The sequence below is a fragment of the Phacochoerus africanus genome, chromosome 15 (assembly GCF_016906955.1).
Source record: "Phacochoerus africanus isolate WHEZ1 chromosome 15, ROS_Pafr_v1, whole genome shotgun sequence".
In the NCBI taxonomy this organism is placed as follows: domain Eukaryota; kingdom Metazoa; phylum Chordata; class Mammalia; order Artiodactyla; family Suidae; genus Phacochoerus; species Phacochoerus africanus.
In genome coordinates this window covers 108,324,167-108,336,897 of record NC_062558.1, presented here as the reverse complement: position 1 = coordinate 108,336,897, position 12,731 = coordinate 108,324,167, and the positions used below count along the sequence as shown (strand labels likewise).

Here is a 12,731-nt window from a genome sequence, read left to right as displayed (position 1 = left end):
TAGGCATCCTTTAGGACTCAGTCCAAACACCACCTCTTCTGTGACGCCTTCCCTGATATTCCTTCTTGTGGTTCCCCACATACCTCTCTTATAATTCACTGCACATTATGGCTCTTTGCATATGTATCTGTCTCTTCAAGTAGATGGTGAACCTCATACGAATAGAGATTTTTTTTTGGCCGCATCCATACCATGTGGAAGTTCCCAGGTCAAGGATCGAACCTGCGCCACAGGAGTGACAACACCAGATCCTTAACCACTGGGCCACCAGGGAACTCTCAGAATAGAGATTGTTTTTGATTTAAAAATTTTTTTCTCTACTCTCTGCGGCACAGTGTGGAGTTAACTTAGTAATTGGCTCATACTAGGAACTTGGCAAATATTTATCATTCAAGTGAATGAGTGGGTGGATAGATAGATTGGGTTGACAGCTAACCATCAGGTCACATACCACAGGGCAGGTAGGTTACAGATTAGTGGAAAGAAGCTTCACAATCGTAGCTGTTGTAAGTTCCCAATATTCTTCAAAGTTAGGGAAGGCAGATGGTGACAAGAACCGGAGATGCTTTACATTTTTGTATGGCCTTTCCCTTGCAGGGTATCAGTCCCTATAGAGTGAGCAGCTGACCATGTCATACTCTTCACAAGTAAAGTCCTGCCAGTAGAGAAAAAAAGCCAAAATCTCGCTGAGACATCGCCCCGGTGTTTTTTGTATATATTTTGCCATTTACTGGTGATTTGCCAATCAGGAACAATCTATGCGCTTCCCTTTAAGGCATAGCCTAGGGACTGCCAAATCAGAACATACTTCTGAAGGCCTCCTGGAGGACCAAGGGTCAATCCCTTAGATGCTGACTTGTAGAGAGATTTATGGAGTCCCTAGAAGGGGCCAGAGCCGTCAGAGAGCAAGGGAACTTGGGCCTGAGGCTATTTACTAATAGGGAAACTCAAAAACATTCTGACCATACAATAGCATACCATCTAAATAAATAACAGACCTGCTTTAAGAGAATGTTAACCAACCTTAGGATTGCTGGGTTCTTGAACGCAGCTTATCATCAGTAAGACCTCATCCTCAACAGGAGGGGAAAGTGGCCAAAGGCCAGTTGTCTCTGAACTGGACAATCCTGCCTCCACCTCCAGGTTCCCAGTGTCCTAGAGAGACTGTGTCTCCACCAATCACCCTTGATTCTGATTTAATACCTTTATTTCCATGGTTCTGATACGTCTATAATCACAAATCCATTTTCCTGAGGTGAGGCTTTCAATCCTTAGCTGGGTTGTTCATCAGAATGAAATGTGGGGATAGTTTGCCTGTAGACCCATGCCATCTGCAGAGGAGGGCAGCAGAGGAAGAGGGGCCAGGAGGGAGCCATGACTCTCTTTGTGATGGAAGAGGCTCATAGCACATGCAGGGGAAAGGATCTGAGAATAGATCTTTGCCCATATTAATAAAATTATTAGCTTTTCCTCCTGAGTGCCTACTCCCAGCCAGGAACCCTGCTCTTCACTTTCCAACTCTCATCTCCAAGCCTTGTACAACAGTCCAGTGTAGGTGTCTTTTCCTGGGCTTGGCAGATGAGAACCAGGTTCTGAACTTGTCTTTGAGGTGTGCCTTGGCTGCGTGTTCTCATAGGCTCTGAACGTCCGTCCCCTGCAGTGCAGGGTCCTGATTTTCCCTATCGTCTGTCTCATCCATCACATTCTCACCACCTGAGGGTGGGATCCACACCCATTTTACTTGCTGTTATACCCCACACCCAGGAGTAGATGAATAGTAGATAAACATTTGTTGAGAGGAAGGAAGGAAGCCTAAGCTTAATCAGGTGGTAAGCGGTATCACCCGACTTTCTCCTTTAAGCCCAAGGTTCATGGCAGGTAGGGGAGACGAAAGGAGACTGTCCATTAGTTTCTCTGGATAAAGAGACAACTGCACAACCATCTACTCCCAGGGACCACAGCAGGACCTCCTGAGGATGTCTCTTGTTATTTTTCTCGACTTCCGTCTCCCTCTCCGGTTCCTAGGATAGCCTGTCTTTTCCCAGCTCTTTTGTCATTTCCTTGATCTACACAAAACTTGCATTCAAGAGATATTTAGTAAATATTTATTCATTGATTCATTCAATCCTCAAGCATGCAATTCCAGGGTAGCACAGTTCAATTACAGCATCTGACAAAGCTCTCTTTCTTGACTTATTGACTTGCTTCCAAGGGAATTAAATATTGGTTTTACAGCACACACGTGGAAATACCATCTGCAATCATTGGACCTTTCTGTAAATACACTCACCCAAGTCTACCTGGAGTGTCATTTAGGACTGTTCAAAAACCATCAAAACTACGGAACTTCTAGGAAAGCAGACGTGGAGTTGGGACAAGGTACTTAGTGATCCCAGGTGGAAGTAGCTGTAAGAAGCAAACTGCAGAAATTCTTAAGTCGTCTTTCAAGGGATCTCTCTACAACACTGTTTCTCCTGCCTGGCTGCATATTTGAAACACGAGAGTTTTAAAATATGGGTTTTATTATTATTTAGGTATGGCAAGGTTAACACATCAGGAGATGGCTGCCATTGCACAGAGAGTTTGTTATACTCATAGATCCCAAGTCGAGGGTGGCCCATTTATGCTGGGATGGGGCACACAGAGAAGCACCAGGTTGAGTTAGGAGAAAGGGCAGGGAGGGAAGAAACACAGGCAAGAGCCTTTGGTGTGGTTCCTGCAGGAAGGGACAAGTGAGGCAGGCCAGGCAGATTTAGGATTGGCTCGTTTGAATAATTTCAGCAGGCTCTGGGGAACGGGGCTGTCTTTAGTTGTCTGGCACCTGGTCCTGGGGTGATGAGGGCAGGTGGATAGTGGCCCCTGGATGTGAAAACCCTAAGGGAGGTGGTTGGAGAATGGGCTCTGGATTGGCTAGTTTGTATATGAAAGGTGTGCTCACCACAGGGTGTTTGACATCTCTAGGAATTCGCTTACCTCCCGGGATCAGCGAGGACCCAGATATCAAAGCCTCAGAAAATAAAAGACATGATTAATACAGCCGGTTGAAGGGGGGACATTCTTTAAAAGTTGTGATGTTTGAGCCCCTTCCTCCAGAGATTATGATGGAATAGGTCTGGGATGGAGCCTGGAAATTGGTATTTTTCAGAGCTCCACTGGTGATTTTCATGTGCAGCTAGGATTGCGAGCCACAGCCTAGCACATATGCTGCTGAGGGGACTGAAGCACATGTCCTTCGCAGAGTATACCAGGTTTGCAACAAATCATGGATGCCTTATAACTAGTTACTCAAATTTGCCTTAAAATAATTGCTTTATCTTTCATTTCAGGCCTCCAGTCAGGGAAACCTTCCATCCTCCTCCACCTGTTCCACCCAGAGGTCGCTGATTCCACCTCTGAAAACCTGCCTACTTCAGGACTTTGAGACGTGCGGTTTTTTAGCCTGTTCATGATGTCTTGGTGTTGAGCATTATGGCATGACTGCTGACCTTAAGACCCACTCTGACTGCTGATGTTGTTGTGGCCCTGCTGGTTTGGGCTTTCCTTGAAGAAGATATTATTAAGGCACAAAGAAGTGAAAACCTAGAGACTTCATTCACCGTCATCAAGTAAACTGCCCTATTCTTGTTTGCCAAGAGGATGAAGACTTACTTGGAATACTTAACTCTAATTTGGCATGTCAGAAACCTGAAAAGATTGGTCAGAAATGTACTTTCCAAGTGATTTTACTGAAATGCACTTGTATTAGGCCATAGTTATATGCTAGTCTAGAAGTGGTTGTGACTTAAGACTTAACAGTATTCAAGTAAGATATGTCCTAATTTTTAAATGATTCTTCAGCTTTTCTGTAGATTCAGGAGGGTGTTTAAAAATGCCTGGGCTGGTCACATACAGCAAACTCAAAAAGACTTTAGAGAGGGACTAGTCCTAACTCCTCTTATATAGAAGGCAAATCCAAGGCTTCACAAAAGTCTGGTACCGAGCACTCAGTTTGTTACAGGAAGAGGTGTGTCTAGAATTAGGACCTGTCAAGTCACCACACTTTCTGTCTCCAAATAGCCAAGCTCTCTCCCTCAAGAAATGCCCAGATGTAGAAGTTTGGTCAGTGACTGAGTCCTGGCCTTCCAAAAGTTTCCTTCCATGGCTCCCAGGTATGAGACTGTCAAGTATACGGGGCATGGATAATCCAGTGTGCCTTCAAAACAGTGATGCTACCAAGGAACATCTGAAAAATGGTTGAGGACCAGAAGCTTGGGGTACCAAGGAGCCCACTTACTGCTCTCCAGATGTTATAGATCTTCATTCTGGCCACAGGAGAGAGGAGAACCCTTGGCTTTTCCTCTGCTGAATCGTCAGAAGAAGGAAGAACCTGAAATAGAAGTAGTTATCTATTGCCTTGTACACCTGATATTACTCCTGACTTGGGAAATCCGTGCAGAGAATGGGAAGATTAAATATATCATTCATTTTGAGTCCCTAGCACATAAATCTACTTTCAAAGCACAGGTCCTTAATTTGATGCTTAAACATACAATAAGATTAGTATCAGACCTATTTTTTAAAAATGATTAGAAATCTGGTGATTCTCCATGCAATTATTCTCCATCCCACACAAATATAGAAAAGCCATACTATCGAAGATCCATTTAAGTACAGTTTTATTAGGTCCTTTTCTAATGATTAATGGTTCTTTTTCCACTTGCATCTCTCAGCCCAGCAAATAGGGACTTAGTGAAGTTAATAGCTTCTGGAGTCTTGGGGGTTTGTTTTTCTGTGTTTTTGTTCGTTTGTTTGTTTGTTGTTGTTTGTTTGACATAAAATACACTATTGGCCATGGCCATTAAGAGAGTATTTATGCAAAGGATGTGGCACATCATAGCCATTTTGCTCTGGTTCCTTTACTCTTCCTGTCACCTATTTGGGAGAAATAGGTTAATGTGAGAGAAAAGGAGAAATATGCGATTGGTATGATTATCCTTCCTGTTACTTATAGACAGTCTCTATGTTAAGCACATGTGATTTTGATAAGAAGCTATACTTAAAAAATATTCAATACCTCTAAGCCTCTTTTTGGATGCCAAATTTAGATCCTTTTTAAAACATTCTTTGATTAACAAGCATTTATCAATAACATGACAAAATCTACTACTAGTCAATGGTGTTACCTCTTTGTATACATGTCACCGTTTGTGCAATATTGGAATATTTTATTGCATTTTTATTCTTATATGAAAATAAGTGGAAAATATCAAATTGAAAGTACTCATGAGATACTTGGGTTTCATAAATGTGACACATTTGAGACACGGATGGAAATGATCAGGAGGGCCAAGTCAAAAATGGCAAGTCTTGGAGTTCCTGTCATTGTGGCTCAGTGGAAATGAATCTGACTAGCATCCATGAGGACACAGGTTCGATCCCTGGCCTTGCTCAGTGGGTTGTATCCGGTGTTGCCGTGAGCTGTGGTGTAGGTTGCAGACGCGGCTCAGATCTGGCATTGCTGTGGCTGTGGTGTAGGCTGGCGGCTACAGCTCCAATTTGACCCCGAGCCTGGGAACCTCCGTATGCCGCAGGTGTGGCCCTAAAAGACCAAAAAAAAAAAAAAAAAGCGAGTCTTAAATCCTCACCCAATGTTCATTGAACATCCAAAATGACTGGTTGCTTATAAAAGTAAAGGAAAAAGATTAAAAATGTGGATGAAACACTGTGATCATGTTATCAAAGAATATCTCTAATGATGGGCTGAAATTTTTCATTCTCTAGAAACAGAACCACCCATTATAATGTAAATTTATTCAACTTTTATATACATTTTAAGGAATCCATTATGTAACAAAACCACAGATTTCAATACAATGAGAATCAGAAACTAAATTGTAGCTAGGCGTCCAAAGAGACTGTTAAAAAGTTCTTTATATGATGCCTCAGGAGACAGCTCTGCCCCCATCAACCTTCCCTGAGATTTTGCAAACTGGCTCAATAGACAATGAAGTTATTGGTCATATTCATTGCCATTGTCTTTGCCTCTAACTCTACAAGCTCCACTGTCTTCCAGCTCCTAGGCCAGCACTCTTCCTTCATCTTATATTAACACCTGTGAGCAGATAACTCAACTATATGAGCAAGAAAGTACAAATGCTGAGAGACTATAAGCAGGTTTGTGTTGCAATCAAATAATTTAATTTGACATATCTAATGATGTGACTAATCCCTAATGCTTTGCCATAATTAGGCAAAGCAATAGTATGTAAATGACTTCAATGAATATTTTTACGAGTCAAGCTAAGTTACCCTCTCCCCCCCACCTTTGTCTTGCTTTGTTATTGAAAAAAGAGAGATCTTTGTCCATCCAATAGCACCTCAATGGCAGGGATTTTTAGATCCCTCTCCCACACGCCCCAGGAAGTAAGTTGGTTTTCTGTGCTTGTCTTCAAAGAATAGTGTGTGGTTTTGCTGCTGGTTGGCTGAGAAAGCATTAGTAACAGATTTATTTCTAACAAAGACACGTAGCTAATTTGGGCAACCAGAAGATTCGTCCTAAAAATCAATCCTCAGTTTTGAGGAATCTGCCTGTATAAATATTCGCTTTGGTTTAATAAATAAATGGTGTTCTATTCATTTCCAAGTGCGTTATTAAGAATATAAAATGCCCTTCCTCATTCATTCCTGATGGCCAGCCTGATATTACGTCCCCAGAGCAGTGAGAGGGTGAGTAGGAGGTTGAAAGATGTGTTCTGAATTCTGAGGCACAACTTAGAATTCGTTTTCTCATAGAAACTGTAATAAATAGTAGGTTCCCAGGCTAGCCCACCAAAACCCATTTAACCCACAACATAAGAGAAAACATCTTACTAGCTATGCAGTAAGAGTTAGCACAATGTAGGAAGAGAACAATGGCTTAGAAGTCAGGAAACCCGGATTTTATTTTGGTCTGCTACTGACTTGCTGAGTTCACCTAACTTGACTGTTCATCATCTATGAAGTGAAGTGTTTTGTGTTTAGTAATAACCCAGACACTTTCAACTCTAAGTTTGGGGCTAAGGCAAGGGGTGGGGAATCCCTCAATCTGAAGAAGGAGGGAGACAACCTTACTGGAGTTCCTAATTGGCAAGGGATCTTATTATGTTCCTTGCTCTGTATCATTGTTAGATCAGTTTAAAAAAAAAAATGCGTGAGAATGAGAACTGTACGAAAAAATTAATAGCTTTAGTTGCTCTTCAGTCTAAGAAGCAGATGTTTTAAGTGACTGGTTCCTAAAGAAAGAATGCAGAACAATTATAAAGTTCTTCACTATCTAGAACACTTCAGCTAGACAGAGAAGCAGGAGGTAGAAGGTGGTAAATAGCAATAGAAGGGCTGTTCATTCCAGCAAGACACACATAACAAAGTAGAAGGAATAGAATTTCAAAGAAAAGGTAGCAGAGGATGGAAATCAGAAGATATGTTGTCATCTATAGATGAGGACTTTTGATGATCATGTTTATCAAGAATAAGAATAAAAGATTTAGGAGTTCCCGTTGTGGTGCAGCAGAAGTGAACCTGACTAGGAACCATGAGGTTGTGGGTTTGATCCCTAGCCTTGCTCAGTGGCCTAAGGACCTCGCGTGGCTGTGAGCTGTGGTGTAGGTCGAAGATTCGGCTTAGGTCTGGCGTTGCTGTGGCTGAGGTGTAGGCCGACAGCTGTAGCTCTGACTAGACCCCTAGCCTGGGAACCTCCATATGCCGTGGCTGCGGCTCTAAAAAGACAAAAGACAAAAAAAAAAGAGTAAGAATAAAAGATTTAAATTTAGTTTTCTGGATCAGTTACTGGTTATAAACTCTTTAACCAATTGAGTTTTTTATTGGAACTACTATGAAAAAGAAGATATAACATCCATTTGGGAGGGTTTTCCTTTCACTGGCATTTTCCCCCTCAACCTTTGTTGGTGTCAGGAAATAAGGTCATTAACCTACACGAAGAAATGGATGAAATAAGATATATCAATGTTTTTCGCTCCATAGTCTGGCAGAACAACCCTGATTTTGATGGTAGCCCCGAGTCCTATTCTTGAGCCTGGGGTCATCAGGCTCTAAGAATCTTTGAAACCATATTCCTTTTCCTCTAATCAGTTACTTTATCTCCTATTCTAAGCCTACTGTTATTGGACTTTTATCATCTAAAGCCCTTTATCATCATTTCTTAGTACCTACTGGATTCCCTGGCACATAGTAGATGCTCATTTGGCCCTACATGCTCTTCCCTCCCTTAAACTTTCCCAAATACTCCATCAAAAGAGGGTCTGCTCTTCTCTTCTTGTGCATGGCTCTTATTGCTGTCAAACATTTTGCACAGTTGGTAGCTCTTTTTTTGTACAGTTATGCCTGTTCTCTGTCTTGGTTACAAAGTTTTCTTGTTTTAAGTCTACACTCCCCAAACGAATACTTTACACTTTTTCTTATGTCCTCCCCACCTCAAAGCAATCGCCAACCTAGTGCTCCTGACATCACCTAGCAAATGCTTACTGCCTCAAATCTGTGGAGGCTGGTGTTGGATGTCTAAGCAAAAAACTACTCCATCCATCTTAATTCAGCACTTACACTGCTTGTTCTTCAATTGCCCATCATCACTTGATTCAAAAACTGTGATTGTTCATTCACAGAGCATTTACTGAGCTTCCACTATGAGCAAGTCAGTTTGCTAGGGGCTCTGGGGAATATACAAAGATGTATGAGATGCGCCTCCTCTGATTTCTCTTGCAATTACTGGTGTATGATTCATTCAGCAATTAATCATGGACTGCCTTATGATGTCTTTGAGACTATCTAGAAAGTGTTCTTTAAATCCTTCTATGCTATTTGACTTTTCACTTATGAATGTCTTCATTCAGCAAATAGTTATCGAACATCTATGATGTGATAAGCAATATCCCAGCATCTGGGACACATATAAACAAATGATAGGGCTTGCCATCAAAAAAGTTTAGAATGTAGTAGAGGAAATGGGACAACGTAATTACTGCATAAATGCAACTGGAATCCTGAAGAAAGGATGCTCAACTTCCTAAGGGTGTCATGAAAGGTTTCACTGAAGAAATTGCAATTCATTTAGGCCTAGAGAACAAGTAAATAAAGATTGTCCATTCATTTCCATTCCGGACAAAAAGAACATCAAGAACAAAGGCACATGGGAGTTCCCATCGTGGCTCACTGGAAACGAATCTGACTAGTATCCATGAGGCCGCAGGTTCCATCCCTGGCCTTGCTCAGTGGGTTAAGGATCCAGCGTTGCCATGAGCTGTGGTGGAGGTCGCAGACGCGGCTCAGATCTGGCATTGCTGGGCTGTCATAGACCAGCGGCTACAGCTCTGATTCAACCGCTAGCCTGGGAACCTCCATATGCTGAGAGTGCAGCCCTAAAAGACAAAAAAAAAAAAAAGGCACAGAGGCATAAAAGAACCCAGTGTAAACATAGGGATGTAGCCTGAGCATAGAGGTGAGAGGTGAAGTTGAGGAGATAAACTGGGATCTGACTTTGCAGCTGCATGCTAACTGCAAAGTAGCAAGGAACTTTTTATTTTTCTGATTACACATGTAGCACATTTTCATTGTAAAAAAAAAAAGTCCAAATATTTGCTATTAACATTTTGGATCCTAATCTTTTGGATTGTTTTCTATGGGAAACTAATGTCACTGAAAATGGAATTATACTCTATATTTTCCAGTTTTTTTTTTTTCACTTAAAATTATATCTTGGCTACCATTCCATACCAGTAGGTACAAGTCTATTTATTTCTTAAAATGACTGAATGGATGGTAGTCCGTTAGTAGAAAGAAAGACTGATTCTGGAACCAGATGCTTGGACCAGATCCTTCAGTAACCCCTTAATCCCTCTGTGCTTCAGTTATCATATCTGTGAAATGAACATACTCATAGTGCCTGTTGTATTAAGGATTGAGTCAATACATATAAAATGCTCAGTTCCCGGGCCAGGATTCCCTTTGTGGTTCAAACCTGACTAGTATCCATGAGGATGGGGGTTCCATCCTTGGCCTCGCTCACCGGGTTAAGGATCCCGCATTGCCTTGAGCTACGTACGGTGTAGGTCGCAGCCGTGGCGAGGATCTGGTGTAGCTGTGGTGTATGCCAGTGGTGGATTTGATCCCTAGCTTCTTGATGCTGATGCAGCCCTTAAAAAAAAAAAAAAAGAATAGTGCCCGGCGAAGGAAAATCTTAGATGTGAATGTGATTCCTTGGGTGTCTTTAAACAATATTCAAGGAGTGTTTTAAATAAGAGAGAGATATAATCAGGTTTCTTTTTAGAAAGATCACTCTGCACCTGTGAGGAGGATAAACAGGGAAGGAAGTTTGGTGGCAGGGATTCTGTTAGGCGTCTGCTCCAACACATAGTGAGGAGTAGAAGATCGGCTGTTATTGGCAGAGGAGTAAGAGGAAAAATACATTCTTGAGACATTTCTAACATAACAAATGCTAGAACTTGTTGACTGCTGATGGCTGAGAGATAGAGACAATCTGACTACCACAAGTTTCAGATTTTTGGCTTACAGAACTGTGTATATGGTGGTGCCATATTCAAGTATTTATTGGACAGATATCTTTTGAGTTCCCACTATGGGCTTGGCACTGTTCTAGGCACAGTGAACAGGATCTCTTCTTAGGAGAGATGCTTAGTTCTAGGAGGTATTTCTATTTATGGACGGGAAACCCAAAAACAATAAATAAATCAACAAGAATTTCAAAACCTAATAGTAGGGGTTCAATAAATATTCGGTGACTTTAAGACACTCTCCAACCTGATACCAGTTTAAAAATCTCCCTTCCTGGAGTTCCCATCATGGCACAGTGGTTAACGAATCCAACTAGGAACCATGAGTTGCGGGTTCGATCCCTGGCCTTGCTCCGGCCTTGGATCCAGCCGTGAGCTGTGGGGTAGGTTGCAGAGGCGTCTCGGATCTGGTGTTGCTGTGGCCCTGGCATAGGCCGGCGGCCACAGCTCAAATTAGACCCCTAGCCTGGGAACCTCCATATGCCGCGGGAGTGGCCCTGGAAAAGGCAGAAAGACAAAACAACTCCCTTCCTGATGACTACAGAGCTGGTGATCCATTCCCAGCGGGAGCCGAGCGCCTGTAAGGGTTATTTGATCTGAACGCCGAAGCGAGAGGCAGCAGATCGGCCCATTACCCCACTTCGCGGCCTAGGAAAAACGAGGACAGGAAGAGTTAAGCGTTTTGACCGAGGTCGCCCAACTCCGAAGGAAGCGGCTTCGGCCTTACGAGACGGGCCAGGCCCCCGCTAACGGGGCCAGGCCAGGGCCGAGGGTGAGCGTCGCGGCTACCGAACCGGAGGATGGGGGGGAACCGGCGGGCGAGCCACTCGGACCTTCACTCGAGCCCTCACGCGGTCCTCAGCGGCCGCAGGCTCACGCCTCCCGGGCGGGGCGGCCGGCGGCGGTTGCAGCCCGGCGTCGCGAGGCACTTCCGGCGTGTGCCGGGGTGGCGGGATGACGTGGCTGAGTCAGAGGAAGAGGCAGGGAGGCGCCAGGGGGCGGGGGAGGCTCCGGAGCGGGCGGTGACGGCGGCGGCGCGGAGGAGCCAGCGGCTGGGCCCGGGCCCCGTGTGTCTGTCCGCGCCCCGTGGATGCGAATCGGCCGCGGCGGAGGCGGCGGCGGCGGCGGCGGCGGAGGAGGAGTCGGTGGGCCGGCGCCGGGCCGGTGGGAGTGCGGAGGATGAGGCCGCTGCCGGGCGCTCCCGGCGTGGCGGCGGCCGCCGCGCTGTTGCTGCTGCTGCTGCCCAGGGCCCGGGCGGACGAGCACGAGCACACGGTGAGAAGCGCCCCCGGCCGGCGCGGCAGCCTCCGCCTGCACCGCCGCCCTGGCAGGCTCGGCGCGGCCTGGAGTCCCCGGCGGCCGGGGCCGAGCCCCGAGGCCTCCCGGGGGCGCCTTCCGGTTGGGCCTGGCGGAGCAGGAACCCCGGGAGCTGGGAGGAGGCATTTCCGTGAGCTCCCGGGACGGGACTCTGCTCCCTGAACGCCTGGGCCTCCTTCCCCGACCCGGACCTAAATGGCGCCGCACCCCTGTGTCTGAGGTTCCTGGGAGCCGGGAAAGATGCGGGGTCTGAGGGTCGGTGCTCACCGGGCCGCAGGCAGCCAGGCTCGGGGCTGGTGGAGCTGCGCTCGGGCTGCTGGGGGCTACGACGCGGCGGAAGATGGATGCACCACGTATTACCCGTCATACACTAACCAGGAAATATCCACGTTATGGTCCTCACCGCCTTTATTTTCCCTTCTTCCCCAAGCCGGATTAAAACCCTGGCGTGGGATCAGCCTTGATAAACTTGGGGTGAAGAACACTACACGCGTACAGGCACTCCACCACACGTACCCCCCTGCGAGGCCTTTTCTTGTGACTTTTTCTTCACCCTCTTCTGGCCCCTAGGCCAGGCTCCCATCCCAGTGGTCTCTAATCAGGCGGCTTCTGAGTGACGGGGTCTTGAGTTTCTCGGTGTTCTGGTCTGGCTAGGAGCAGCCCGTTTTGCATTTGGCCTAAAATTGCTTGGCTGTTTATTTAATTGGCATTTTCCACGTCAACGCTTTTAGATGTTAATGACTCTTCTAGTGCCTTTCACTTAGGGATGTAACTCAGTGGTTATCTGAATGGTAGCGCCGAGCAGGGCAGTAAAATCGTGTAACTTAGAGATTGCTTGTGAGTAGTTGTGTGTTTTAGACCTTAACTCATTAA

The 12,731-nt window shown here is 45.2% G+C and overlaps 2 protein-coding genes across 2 annotated transcripts in view; both read left to right on the top strand.

The window, feature by feature from the left end:
- PIK3AP1 (phosphoinositide-3-kinase adaptor protein 1) overlaps positions 1-6,615 on the top strand; it is a 122,647-nt gene extending 116,032 nt beyond the window's left edge. The window contains 1 exon segment of the mRNA XM_047761949.1: positions 3,327-6,615. Within this exon segment, the coding sequence (XP_047617905.1) occupies positions 3,327-3,384 (58 nt within the window). The 3' untranslated portion in view covers positions 3,385-6,615.
- A 4,962-nt stretch (positions 6,616-11,577) lies between these two features.
- TM9SF3 (transmembrane 9 superfamily member 3) overlaps positions 11,578-12,731 on the top strand; it is a 67,306-nt gene continuing 66,152 nt past the window's right edge. The window contains 1 exon segment of the mRNA XM_047759479.1: positions 11,578-11,816. Coding sequence (XP_047615435.1) covers positions 11,721-11,816 — 96 coding nt within the window. The 5' untranslated portion in view covers positions 11,578-11,720.